The following is a 13,563-nucleotide window of genomic DNA, read 5'->3' as shown; positions in this document are numbered from 1 at the left end:
ATGTCAAAATTATCACAGCAAACATTCAGACATCAAACACATTACAAAAGAAAGATAATACAAGTATGTTAAACTCAGTAAAGTGCTTTCTGTTTAGATGTGTGATTAATCTGTTCATACTCCGGGGTGTGACGCATGTGTTCAAAACTAATACTGAGACTACATTCAATGTATGGCCAAAACAATATTTACATACTCCCTTTTCTCAGGACGAGGAAATATTTACTCATTGATACACTGTTTTAATTTTGAAATACTACTGACTGGAATATTTTCTCATGCATTCAATAAACCATATCAGCTTTTTGCATTTTCAATAGCTATGAAGCACCTCACATATGCATAAAGGAATAACACAATCAACAAAGCACCCACATTGCTAATCAACTGATATCTTTGCTTTCGCTGGATATATTAAATTCATAACTAAATTGAAAAAAGAACAAAAAAAATGTCAGTTAGTACAATATGGTCCTTGACATACATCTCTACACACTGATGTTATCTAAAGTGACATTGATGTTTTTCAAATTGACATAATGTCAGATTCCAGTGTTTCTCTTTCTTTTGTTTGTTTGTTTTGGGGGTTTAATTCATACTTCACAATGTTTGATATCTGTACATGCATACTGTACAAGAATTTTTATTTTTTCCATTTTTGTCTGTGGTTTTGATAAACATTATCAGTAAGAGTCCGGCAAACAAACGGAAGAACCATCACATTGACAGCTCAGAGCTGGTCCTCCTCTCTGTACCGCCCCCCTTTGCTTGGCCCCTTGGGTCTGGCCGGGGTGGGGCGCCTCTGGTACGGATGGGCGTCATCGGACGTTCGCTCAGAGCGGTCAAAGCGGACTGAGCGGTCGGAGCGGTCAGAGCGGTCGGAGCGGTCAGAGCGGTCGTAGCTGTCGTGGTGTCTCGTGGGACGCTGCTCTCGGTCACGCTGGTGTCTGAAACGAGTAAGATAATGAAAGAGAGTGTGTAAATGGTACACATCAAAGGGAAGGCAGTCATATTGTAGGCACCAATGACTGTGATTCCTATCCACTGTATCAGGGCATTTATCCCCCCCCCCCCCCCCCCCCCCCCCCCCCCCCCCCGAGGACAATTACCCCCAAGCTTAATACTGATTAGTGATAAGGTCGGAGTAAATAGTTCAGACGACAAGCCCTAACCTCAAGGTTAAGCTCTTGCCCCCTAACTTCGACGTGCATCCACACGACGAAGCTTAACCTCGAGGTTAAACTCCTGGCCCTTTGAGTGCGTTGATTTTTGTGTCCACACGGTGCTTAACTACGAGTGGGGACCCCCCACGGCTCGTGGTTAGAGCGCAATCCATAAGATATCTTGTGGCTCTTAACATCGAGCTAACCTTGAGGTTAGCTAACTACGAGTGCGTCTACACGGTCCCTAACTACAAGCTTAACCTCGAGGTTAAGGCTTGTCGTCTGAACGTAACTAATAGAGTTAGGGTTAGGTTTAGGGTTACAGTTTAGATAAGGATTAGGATTAGGGTTTCGGTCAGGGGAAGGGTCTGGGGTAATTGCCCTAGAACCCCTATCCACATCACCTTTTTCATGTTATAACCTGCATTGTGCCCACCAAGTTCTCCAATAGTAGCAAGGAGCCAATTATCCTGTGCTAGATTTCTGTGGAGACTTTCAGAGCAATTCAACTTTATGCTCATGTTGACTTTGAAAAATGAAATAAAATCAAACAAACAGACTGGACAAAATTTAACTTAACCTGGACACAAAGAACATCATGGAATTCACCATACAGTTTATAAATATTGGTCAACAATCATATTCATAAAGCAAACTACAATTGTACATGCAGCTGAGGTGACACTGTTATCTACTCAACACCTCTGCAAACAGCTAGGGCAAAGGTATCATCAAAATTATGTGTTCCATTGATAATTTAGCAACTAACAAGAGTAATTTCTCCCCACCCCCCCCCTCCCCAAAAAAAGTCACCATTGCTTGGTCATTGCAACTATTCAAACATATGTGAATACAAGGTGTTAATTTTGTTTGTCTGACTTTTGTTATAACCGTGTTCGTTATAATGGGAGTGCACTGTATAATCCTTTGCACCTTCCACTGGAGCAGGTAAATACTTGGTAGAATTTGTAGTAATTTGTGGAGCTTTTGTAAGGGAACAATATCACTTACTCTCTTCCATCTGTGATGGCAACCATGGGGGGCGCGGTCCGCCCGCCGGTCACTGACCGCCCCCCGTGGCGAGACCCCGTCCTTTGTTTCCATTCAGTGTCGAACGTATGAGCCTCACCTGGTGAAGGATGGAACATAAAACGATAGCGTCTTCACATGCATACATGATGAAACATATTATTTGATTCGGTGACAGGTTGGGTTATCAGTGGTTGTTTGTCTGTCTGTTTGTCTGTCTGTGCAGGAGATACACGGACAATATGCTATGTTAAGCCCTGGCACATTTTGCAGCAGTTGCATCTGTGCTTGGAATAACTTAATATTATTCCATATGACCCTCAAAGTATATTACACATCATACACAACTGCACACCACATCATATTCCTAGAAGCCCATTTTCAGCAATACATTACACACAATCACATGTAAGTCACTTGCATTATATATCTACAACTGTACATATCAGTGCTACTTATGTATGTCTGAATCCAGTGGATTCTTTTAAATATCCTGTTCACTGCTATTGGTGTTGCACAGTATCTGGACATATTTACTTCAGGTGATTCAAACTCCCTCAATAACACAGAATTTTTTTTTCAAACTCTGAACCTGCACACTCAGATGCTTCACATCTACGGTTATGTTGCAGTGCATTACTCTGTCATACTTCATACTGGTATCAAATCCTGACTGAATTTTATTCAGTATCCTGTTACTCAAGAAGGGATGACCCTGTTTACCATATTAGTGATACATGGCTGAAAAGATAAAAATATATAAATTATCGACTGCTGTAGGAATATGGATGGAAGAAAAAGAAACGGTCCTAGAATTTTCCCGACTGTCTACTTTACATTAAGCTTCTAATACAGCAATTGAAAATTTCCAAAAGATAACATGCTGAGTTTTTCCTCAAAAGACTAAATACTGAAATAAGATGCCTCACACACAGATACTCACCCTCATCGATGTTCAGAAAATCCTGCTTTTCCTCCATATCACCAGTCCTGCTATTTCGAGATTTCTCAATCACGTGTCCCCTTTCACCTTTACCACAATGTAAGGAAGAAAAAAGTGACATGGCTATTGATAATTGACATACAAGAGAATCCCAAAGTAAATCATTAAAAGAACCAAAAACATTTGAAATGCACAACTTTTATTGCCATCCTCATATTGAGCAAATAAATATCTGTTATCAGATGTGTGTCACTGCACTTTTCCACCTTGTCACAGTGATCAAAGTATAGTTATCTTGCCATACACTATCATATGTATGGGTTAATCAAATATCAGTCAAATATCAGTCAAGTATTTGCTGCACACGATCATGACCATGACTACGTAATACTGCATGCGCTAAATATTTCGCGAGGTATTTATTCTAATGAATTTTGCAAGTCAGGTGCTATTTGGGAAATTAAAGACACGCGTATCCATAAAGGCTCTGATCCCGATATAAATGTGACATACACATATGTATTTCTCTGTTCAATACAGCACCCCATGATCGCGAATTTAGCCACTTACGATATCGTCAGAAGTCTCGATTTGCGAAAATTTAGACTCGCTATTATATAGCGTATACAGTAGCAGACCACATAGTGTTCTCCTACGTGCAGTTCATTATTATAGGGATGCTCTCCTTCATGAAAACATTTTCATGCTATCAAGTGGCAAACAATATGAAAGGAGAGGGAGGATTGTACCTGTAGCGCAATCCACAACATAACTTGGTATAAGTTCTACGACACAGACATGGGCTGCTTTACGGGGCACTGTTGATATTATTGCCACACCCCACGGATCTCAACTCAATGCTATAACCTGACAAGCATGCTCCGAGGGTCCTAGCATGGAGTCCAGATCCAATGACAAGATCCACTGCTGACTCCACGGGGGTCATAAATTCAGTCAGCAATTCAATTCAATTCAATCATAGTTTATTTCCAGTCAACGAAAATCAAAAACATAGTACAAAGTACACTGTATACATGTCATGAAATGATACTGTTCAAACATTTGCAAAAGATTCATGTAGTATACGAGATAACTTTCAGAACAACATGTATATACAATAATTAGGAGGAACAATGTATAGATACTTCGTGGGCGAGCGGAAAATAAATTCGATTATGGAAAATAGTGATCCACTAAAAAGCATAAAGCTTGTTGGACGTGGATCGCTAGAAAAATAATGAGTGAATGATATACTATTCAAGTATTTAATATAAGTTATTCAAGTCATTTATAACAATATACATTTAGTTATTTTGAGATACACAGGTCGGGAAAAATAAAATATGACAAGGACAACACATTCATACACACATTCAATTACCCACACGCATATATACACTGTAAGACGCGATGAGGCAATGAGGCTTAGTTCATGGTACAGTACCACTTAAGCTTTCAGGAGATACCTGTACTAGAAGAAAAAAAAAGGAGAAAGGGAATTATGACCAGTGCCACTCACCAATATGATGCCCAATGGCCATCTTTTCAATACCCCTCTCAGAATCTCGGACCGTTCTTCTTGTTTCACGTACCTGTAAACGAGATACAATCACATGTCATTGATGAGTGTGTATTCCCACATTAGGAGGAAAAACTACAACAGAAATACAAGTTTTAGGTACGGCATCAGTCTACTTTTATATGCTTTCTAAAAATGTCCCCCATTCAATCACAGCTCTGAATCAACTTGCCTCACAGAAATGCATGTCTTTAAAGAAGGTCTCTTCTAATTTCTTTATGGGGACTAGAAAAAAATCACGTCCGGACTCCACTTCTCCAATTCTAAAAACACTTGCACGAGATATTCCTCAGTTACTCTGCACTAAAATCAGGTACAATATTACAACTATGGAAAAAACAAAGAAAAAAAATGACAGGCTGCATAATCAACAACTAAACTGTCAAAATACATCAACTAACTAAGTGTACCGGTATGCAGATTACAACCTCAAAACCACTTCTAGAGTTTTCTGAATGACTCATATTGAAGGTACGAATACTACTCTTTCTACTGTTATCTCATATTAATATCATGAATAGTATGCTCCCAAGTTTCATCATGGAATGCTGTATGTCGTACATGTACATGTAGGCCAAAGCAAATCTTAGAGTTAAGTGTCAATAAGGGTTGTAAGATAATGTTTGTAAGAAATACACTGTACAAAAGTCACCACAACCAAAGTGTGCTCAGAAGTCAGATATGACTTCTCGCATATGGTGCTGCTTCAATACAACAATTACCTATAACATCTTGACCAACTTAGCTTTAATATACAATGTACTTCTATGATCGAGCCATGGGGATAATTCTAGTATGAAACATACCCCTCCTGGTGCCTGCCGGGTAGATGAAGATGCCTGGTAGACTTTAGGTGCGCCATCTCCAGTGTTCGAGTAGCTCATTACCGTTGAAGATGAGTAGCAATGAGCATTTGGATTATGTGCCAAGCTCTCCTATAATATACAAAAAAGAAAAAGGGCAAGTCCAAGATAAGGTCCCCTCAGAAGGCCAAATTTCATCTTTGCTCAATATTGACATGTTTGGTATCATTTTGAAGCTTATGAGTTGAAGTTTTGATTTCCGTGGAGGAAAAAATGATATTATGTAAATTTATGCAAATTTCAAGGGCTTCATTTGCATATATGTGAAACACAGCGTTACGTATGGGACATTTATAAAAATTCATATTAATTCAAAGGAAAGCAAATGATATTTGATTAATATGTGGACATAAGAAGTTCATCACATAGTTTAACTTGGTATGAAAATTTAGGGATTATGCAAATGATTATGCAAATTAGCTCGTGTCCTATCATGAGATGTCCCATACGTAACAAAATGAAGTCATTTTTTAGGTTTTTTCTGAAATTGCTAAGGTTATTTTAATGCCCTTTTGGAAAGTTCTAATTTATTGTTTAGAGATATTAAATACCAGAGAAAAAAGAAAAAAAAGTAAAAGAAATATTTTTTATTAGGCATTGAAATAATGTTACGTATGGGACAAATGCATTACGTATGGGACATCCTCATACATATTGCATGTGAATGCATGTAGCTAGCTGGGAAGGTCTCTCAGTACACAAATGGTCAATCATCCTGAAGAAAGCATCCCAACATTGTCGCTACTTTTTGAGTTATAGACACTTGAAACAATACATGAACTTGACTGAACAATTTTCAGAAAGGGGGAGGGGAAAATGGCAAAATGCACAATGAAAAATCAGCATTAAAGGGATGGTATAGTTTTTTGTAGAAATGGGGATTCAGTTTTGAACATTTAAAGAGATGATTGGAAACCAATTATATGAATTACTTAAGAACATAAAATCCTAAGACCAGAGGAATTAAAAGTTTATATGATGGAGATCCAATTTGAAATGGTTGTGATATATATAGGAAAAAAAAAAGTAAAATGATTTTTTTTTATTGCAAGTGATACACAAATTGTCCTTATTCAGTTTTCAGTAGTAGCCACAACAAAATTCATGGGTATACATACTGAGGTGTGACTCGAATCAATGACCTGACTGCTAGATAGACATCATATATCTACTCGATCACTGGGTTCCACGCAGCAGGTATTGCTTATTTATTAAACTTAGTATTTCTTGTGTCAAGTTGTTTTTTATTGAAACTAAATGGCAAACTGCCCTTCATCAATGGAAGTAAACACTTTAAACTACCAGGTATTCAATTTTTCAGCAGTAACTATCCTGATGAAAATAGGGCATACAAGTGTACATACTCAGGTTGGTCATAAAAAATATAGAATATGATTGAATGTGATTATGATGGTAAATATCTGGGGAATATTGTTCCCATGTCAATCTGGATCAGTATTTGAGTAATTTCAACCGATTCCACCTTAATAAATATGCAAAAATTTGTTAATGGGTATTTTGCAAAATCATTTTGCAAAATACCCATAAACATGCTTCTCCACACACTAAATGAATGGGGGACATAGGGCATGCATACCCAGGTTGGTCAAAAAAATATAAAAATATGATTGAATATGATTATGATGGTGAATATTTGGGGAATATTGTTTCCTTGACAATCTGGATCAGTATTTGAGTAGTTTCAACTGATTCTACTTCAATAATTATGCAAAATACCCATAAACATGGTTCTTCACACACTAAATGAATGGGGGACAAACTGTCCCATACGTAACGGTCCCATACGTAACGCGTCATGTCTGTCTTTAATTAGAACCTGTAATTAAAGCTTTTTGCCTAATGACATGAAACTTACCTGTGATAATCTTGAGTGTTGTCACTTTCATCACAGTGAGTTACAAGTTGTAGAATGATATACTTTCAGAGAGTTTTGAGGTTGAAAAAAATGTTCAAAAAAACAAAATTTTTCTGGTCCCATACGTAACGGCACATATTTTCTCTTCTAGAATATAATTGCAAAGGTCATTTTTCTCAATTTTTTACATGATTATACTTCTCCTAGATATCAATCACCATGATGAAGTTCAATATGATCAAAGGCCATTAACACTATTTTTCAGGTCATAAAAGTCTCTGAATGTCCCATACGTAACGTGCGCGTTATCTTGGACTTGCCCAAAAGAAAAAGAGAGAATGGTCACTATTGTATCATCAGTCGATCATTGAAATTTGTCTCTCATCATGCCTGAACATAAGCAAGGCCCAAGTCCATTTGAGAGAAATTTGAGGAAAAAAAAAGCAACAACAATACAAACAAGTTAAAGGAGATGGCTAGTAACTGATCAGTGGGAATCAGTGGGATTGCTGGGGGATTATTGTTCCAATCCTTGTGGGATTTATTTAAGAGTACATTATATATCTATTGTTGTGTGAAAAATAATTGCTTCAGAATGGTCTCATATATATTCAAGTAATGGGCAGTTTAATGTTTCCAGGTTAGCGTGCCTGGTCAGTGACAGGGCATTAAACTGCACATTACTTGAATATGAGACCGTTCTGAAGCAAACAATTTTCACACAACAATATATAATGTACTCTTAAATGATTCCAACAAGAATTGGAACAATCATCCCCAGCATTCCCACCAATCAATTACTAGCCATCCCCTTTAAACATCCCAATATTTTTAATTTTCCAGTTGTGGGAAAGTTATGTGTACAAACAAAAATGTAACACAGCCATCTGAATGACTGCTGTATAAAAGCTGTTATTTTCGGGTACAGATATTTTTGCTAATGAGGAAGTGACAGACATTTTCGCGAGATGTTATTTTCATAAATTGACACCGAGGCTAATGAAAACATGCTAATAGTACCATAGCACATAATTTGCATATCATTGAATTCGCGATCCCACTGTGCTTCACAAAACTCATGAAAATTCAACCCTTGCAAAAATAAAAGCTTATATACAGTATCTATGCATTACTTTGCAAGGGGTCTCCAAAGCAAAGATGAAACTCAAATCTGGACTTGGGCCGTTCCATCAATTTCAAGTACAAAGACCATGTTGTGCATTCAACCAACTCAGTTCCAATGGCTGTACTTGTACATGTAAATACTCCAAATAGAAGAATACCACTGCAGCTGAATCTCAACTTCATATACACACAGATCATAGATGGTGAGCTGGGAGAGAACACATTACTGCACACCATTTCTGCATTCACACTGCAAATACCCCTACAAGATTAAATGTTGCAGTCTCTACTTCCAGAGAGGATAATCTCGTGAACGTCACACTTTATGGTGTGATTTGAATGAATATGTGGTTCAGCCATCACTGTCAGTTGCAAATTTGCTAAGGAGCACCTTTGTAATTCAAGAGAAGTGAAAATGAGATCCTCACCATGTTTCTGTGCATGTTGCCCATCATGGAGTTCAAATTTCCAAACATGGAATCCATCATTCCAAACGGAGACAAAGCCTAAATGATCAAATAAACAAACAATAACAGAAGTTATTATTGCCTTTCTGTAATCACAAGTCAAGACTGAACATACAGTAACTGTACAAATTTTGTACAATGTGAACAGAGACGAAAAAATAACATCAAATGAACTTTGTGACTCAGTCAGTAACAATGCACTGTATGCCTATCACTAGTTTAATCAAAATGAGGGTCCAAATAAATATTGGCTGTATTAAATGAAAAGTGAAATGAAATGGAACAGAAAATTAAGGCATTACATTGTATATCATTTTTTTTTTCTATGTAGCATACCGGTACAATATTGAATCAGAATTATCTAACCTTTTTGGGGTTTAAAATGTTACTAATGAAGCTGTTTTTCCCCCCTTTTTTTTCTTTCTTGAGCTCCATGGTCCATACAGCTATACACATCTGTAGTCCCAGCGACAATGGGTTTTATACAAATCAAGGCGTCAAGTTGAAAGATAAAAAAACAAACAAATAAACAAACCCCAACAAAACAAAAACATGTTTTTCTTTCACAAGCTTATCAACCTTCACAAAGTAGGGGTGATATAATGGAGATAGATCACAGTCAATTCTTCAAGAAAATCAAATGCGCCTCACTGGCCCGACTTACCAGTGGGCCTCGGTCTCTCTGTCTTGCTGCTGCGGACCTTCCCCCTGCATGAGGAGCCTCCACGGCTGGGAACATGAATGGATCACGTGCAAACATGCTCTCCATGGCTTGCATGTGCTGTCTATGAATGTTGTGCATGTCACTGTAAAAAGAGAATATCGACAGTGACAGCTGTCACTCTGTTGTATTAAAGGGATCGTATAGTTTTGGTTGAGACCTAATTTCAGGTTTCTAACATTTTTTGATGAGATAATTTAGAGAAACCTCTTACGAAATATGAAAGAGCATGTAATTCTATGAGGAATTCAACGTTTATTTGATGAAAATTGGTTTTGAAATGGCTGAGATACCCAAAACAGAGCGATTCTAATAAGTGTGGGACCCACACTTTTTTACAATCGCTTTGTTTTTCTTTGTTTTTGGATGTCTCAGTCAAGCCAAACCCGATTTTCATCAAATAAACTTTGAATTCCTCTTAAAATGGTATGCTCTGTACTATTTCATAAGTGTTTTCTTGGTATCTCACAAAAAGTTAAAAGCCCAATTCTCATCTCCACCAATACTGTACCATCCCTTTAAATTCAACGAATGGTACCTAGCAAAACCAATGTCAATGATGATCTGTATTGACATTAATGACTTCAATGGTAAGACTGTGAGTGGCAGAAGTTCAATCAACTCTTTAGCTTTATTTAAACAGATTCTCTCTCAGTCTCACACCATCATTTCCAAAATCAAATGAGCATAGATTAATCTACATTGTAATATCTACATCCATCTACATTTAGGATTTTAATGTTACATGTTGGAAGCATGCTCTCTAGACGTTAGACTGACTGGGTTATAATCATAACAGTTACAGCTTGTACAGTATTGTACATGTTCATCCATAACCACAAATAATGATAGGGCCTAGTATTAGGGGACTGCGACCAGACCGAACGCGAAGTAGGCCTACCGCCGTACCAGTATAACAAGTCAACAACCAACTCTGGGAAGAAGCGCCCTGGGGTTATGGCTGCACGTCTTCATTTCATTTCATTTCATTTCATTGTTTCTGACAGTGACTTTCTGTATGGTACAAATAATCAACTATGATCACTTTCAGAAATATACACATGGTTCATAATAATTCATAGCTGATTTTGCACATTAAAGGTAAGCAAATCACTGACATTGTGACAGAGAACGCGGAGACATAAAATTTACGGTAAACTTTATAGTTTAACAAAAAAGAGTCAAGGTCCAACAAGGCCAAGGACTCGTAATTCATCTAGATCTAGCATCTACTGATCATGATAAAAGACATTATCAATATCATGTTTAATAAAGGTAGAGTTTCTACATTGTTATGTATCTAGTTTTCTACACCGTTTTTACACAGATTGGAAATAATTTACGCTGAAACCGTGGCTGAGCAGCAAGTAAAGTCAACCCAGCGCACCCGGATGCATGCCATTCGAGTCCATGCATGCATGCACCGGTGCAAAGCACCCGTGGCCGCCTTGCACGACCGACCGCGGCACAAGTCCGTGCCCTGGCGTGGCCTACTACTGCGCTGTAGCTCCTATATGAATCTAACGTTAGTGTTATCTTGCTTACCTGAAAAATGGATCGTCGTTCAAGAAACCACCTCCAAATGGTGAGCCAAACATGGTGCAATAGCTTTATATACCCTTGCAAATTGGAATGTAGTGAGACTCACTGAAGCTGTTCAATCACTGAATCACCTAATTGGCAGATATATTTATATTTGTGCGTCAGTGACCCTAAATTCGGAAAACCGGCAACCTAGGACATTCATGCAGGACCTCGAAAATTCGCGAAAAGTGTAAACATACGTACGTGTAAATACGTAATCAACGCGTGCAATTCCAATGAGACGCTGATTCCTCATCAGTGCGTTGAATGAGCTCTGGTACGTAGAATCAGCGAAATGATCAGCCATTCATCACTCCGATCGATCGGTGATCGATCTTTAAAATATCGATTCGATCATGCGCAGTTTAGCACAGTGTGGTGAAGAATTAATGAACCCAAAGAGATTCTATGATGTTACATGTAGAACCTCTTTCAGGGGTGTCACCAGCTTTTTTTCAAGGGGGGTGCGTTTTGACACTAAATGTTTACGAGATTTTTTGGACAGACATTTGGAATATAGGAAGCTCTCAATCCCTAGACTTTTACTGTTTTTGAGGGAAACCAAGCGGGAAAAGGGCACCGGCGTAGCTAGGATTTCATCTTTTTTTTTTCTTTTTCTTTTTTTTTTTTTTGGGGGGGGGGGGGGGGGTAGTATGCGAGGGAGCGAGCAAGGGTGGGGGGAGGGTGTGGAAGTGCCAGAGGGGGTTGTACCCCCTATAAATGGATTATGGAATGACGATGTGAAACGACAAATTACTGGCAGCTATATCAGGAGAATGGCGTAACGACTACATGCGAGCGAGGGGAGCGAGCGAGCTTGAAAATTTTGACATTTTACAGTCCCAAAACTGCCGTTTGTAGCCATATTTTTTTTTTTTTTTGCTTTGTTAATTAAGGGGGGGGGGGCGCACCAGGCGCAACTGCTGGCAATTACTGGCAGCAACATCAGGAGAATTGCATAATGTTTGAATGCGAGCGAGCAAAGAGAGCGAGCTTGGACATTTTGACATTTTACAGTCCCAAAACTGCCATTTGGAGCCATGTTTTTTCGCTTTGGAAATAAAGGAGGGGTGGGGGCGCAACGGGCGCAACTGCCGGTAATTACTGGTAGCAACATCAGGAGAATTGCATAACAATTACATGCGAGCGAGCGAGCTTGAAAATTTTGACATTTTACAGTCCCAAAACTGCCATTTGGAGCCATATTTTTTCGCTTTGGAAATAAAGGAGGGGGTGGGGCGCAACGGGCGCAAATGCCGGTAATTACTGGCAGCAACATCAGGAGAATTGCATAACAATTAAATGCGAGCGAGCGAAGAGAGCGAGCTTGAAAATTTTACATTTTACAGTCCAAAAACTGCCGTTCTTAGCCATATTTTTTTCGCTTGGGGGGGGGGGGGGCGCACCCGGCGCAACTGCAGGCAATTACTGGCAGCAACATCAGAAGAGTGGCATAAAGATTAAATATGAGCGAACGGAGCGAGCGAGCTTGAAAGTTTTGACGTTTTACAGTCCCCAAACGGCCGTTTGTAGCTATATTTTTTCGCTTTGGAAATTAAGGGGGGGGGGGCGCACCAGGCGCAACTGCCGGCAATTACTGGCAGCAACTTTAGGAGAATGGCATTACGACTAAATGCGAGCGAGAGGAGCGAGCGAGCTTGAAAATTTTGACATTTTACTGTCCAAAAACTGCCGTTTGCAGCTATTTTATTTTTTTTTTCGCTTTGGAAATTAAAGGGGGGGGGGGGGACGCCCGGTGCGCCCCTCCCCCTGGATCCGCCACTGGTAGTCAAGGGTGTGGGTTTATGTTCATGACTGGGGGAGGTATGACCAGCGAGGTGGCGTCGAAGTGACCAAGCGGGGAGGGAAAGGATGTCCAAAATCTGCACTTTAGAGCATCCCCTAAACTAATTGTGCGTGTTTGTTTGTGTGTGTGTATTATAAATTATACATGGAAAAGTTAGGAATTAGCCCAGGTCAAGTCTTTTTATTGGGAATGCAAAACGACGTGCGTGTTTGTTTGTGTGTGTGTATTATATACATGGAAAAGTTAGGAATTAGCCCAGGTCAAGTCTTTTTATTGGGAATGCAAGACATTTTTATATAGACTAGTATGTAAAGCAGCACTGCAAAATCAATGATCTAGCTTTGATATAACGAAGCGCAAGGTACAAAGGAGTATACATTCTACATCACATTGCGCAACATTGTAG

The 13,563-nt window shown here is 38.9% G+C and overlaps 1 protein-coding gene across 1 annotated transcript; it reads right to left on the bottom strand.

The window, feature by feature from the left end:
* Positions 1-11,514, bottom strand: LOC139724409 (myeloid leukemia factor 2-like). Its single transcript, XM_071635553.1, has 8 exons — positions 11,312-11,514; positions 9,710-9,851; positions 9,007-9,084; positions 5,521-5,649; positions 4,655-4,727; positions 3,136-3,222; positions 2,175-2,292; positions 1-947 (listed from the first exon to the last, which is right to left on the bottom strand). The coding sequence occupies exons 1-8, from the start codon at positions 11,362-11,364 to the stop codon at positions 731-733; spliced, it is 897 nt and encodes a 298-aa protein (XP_071491654.1). The 5' UTR covers positions 11,365-11,514; the 3' UTR covers positions 1-730.
* Between the last annotated feature and the right edge of the window lie 2,049 nt (positions 11,515-13,563).

This window comes from Diadema antillarum, unplaced genomic scaffold (assembly GCF_040938485.1).
Source record: "Diadema antillarum isolate AM-2024a unplaced genomic scaffold, OU_Dant_1.0 scf00000212, whole genome shotgun sequence".
NCBI lineage: Eukaryota > Metazoa > Echinodermata > Echinoidea > Diadematoida > Diadematidae > Diadema > Diadema antillarum.
This window is presented reverse-complemented; position numbering and strand designations above follow the sequence as displayed.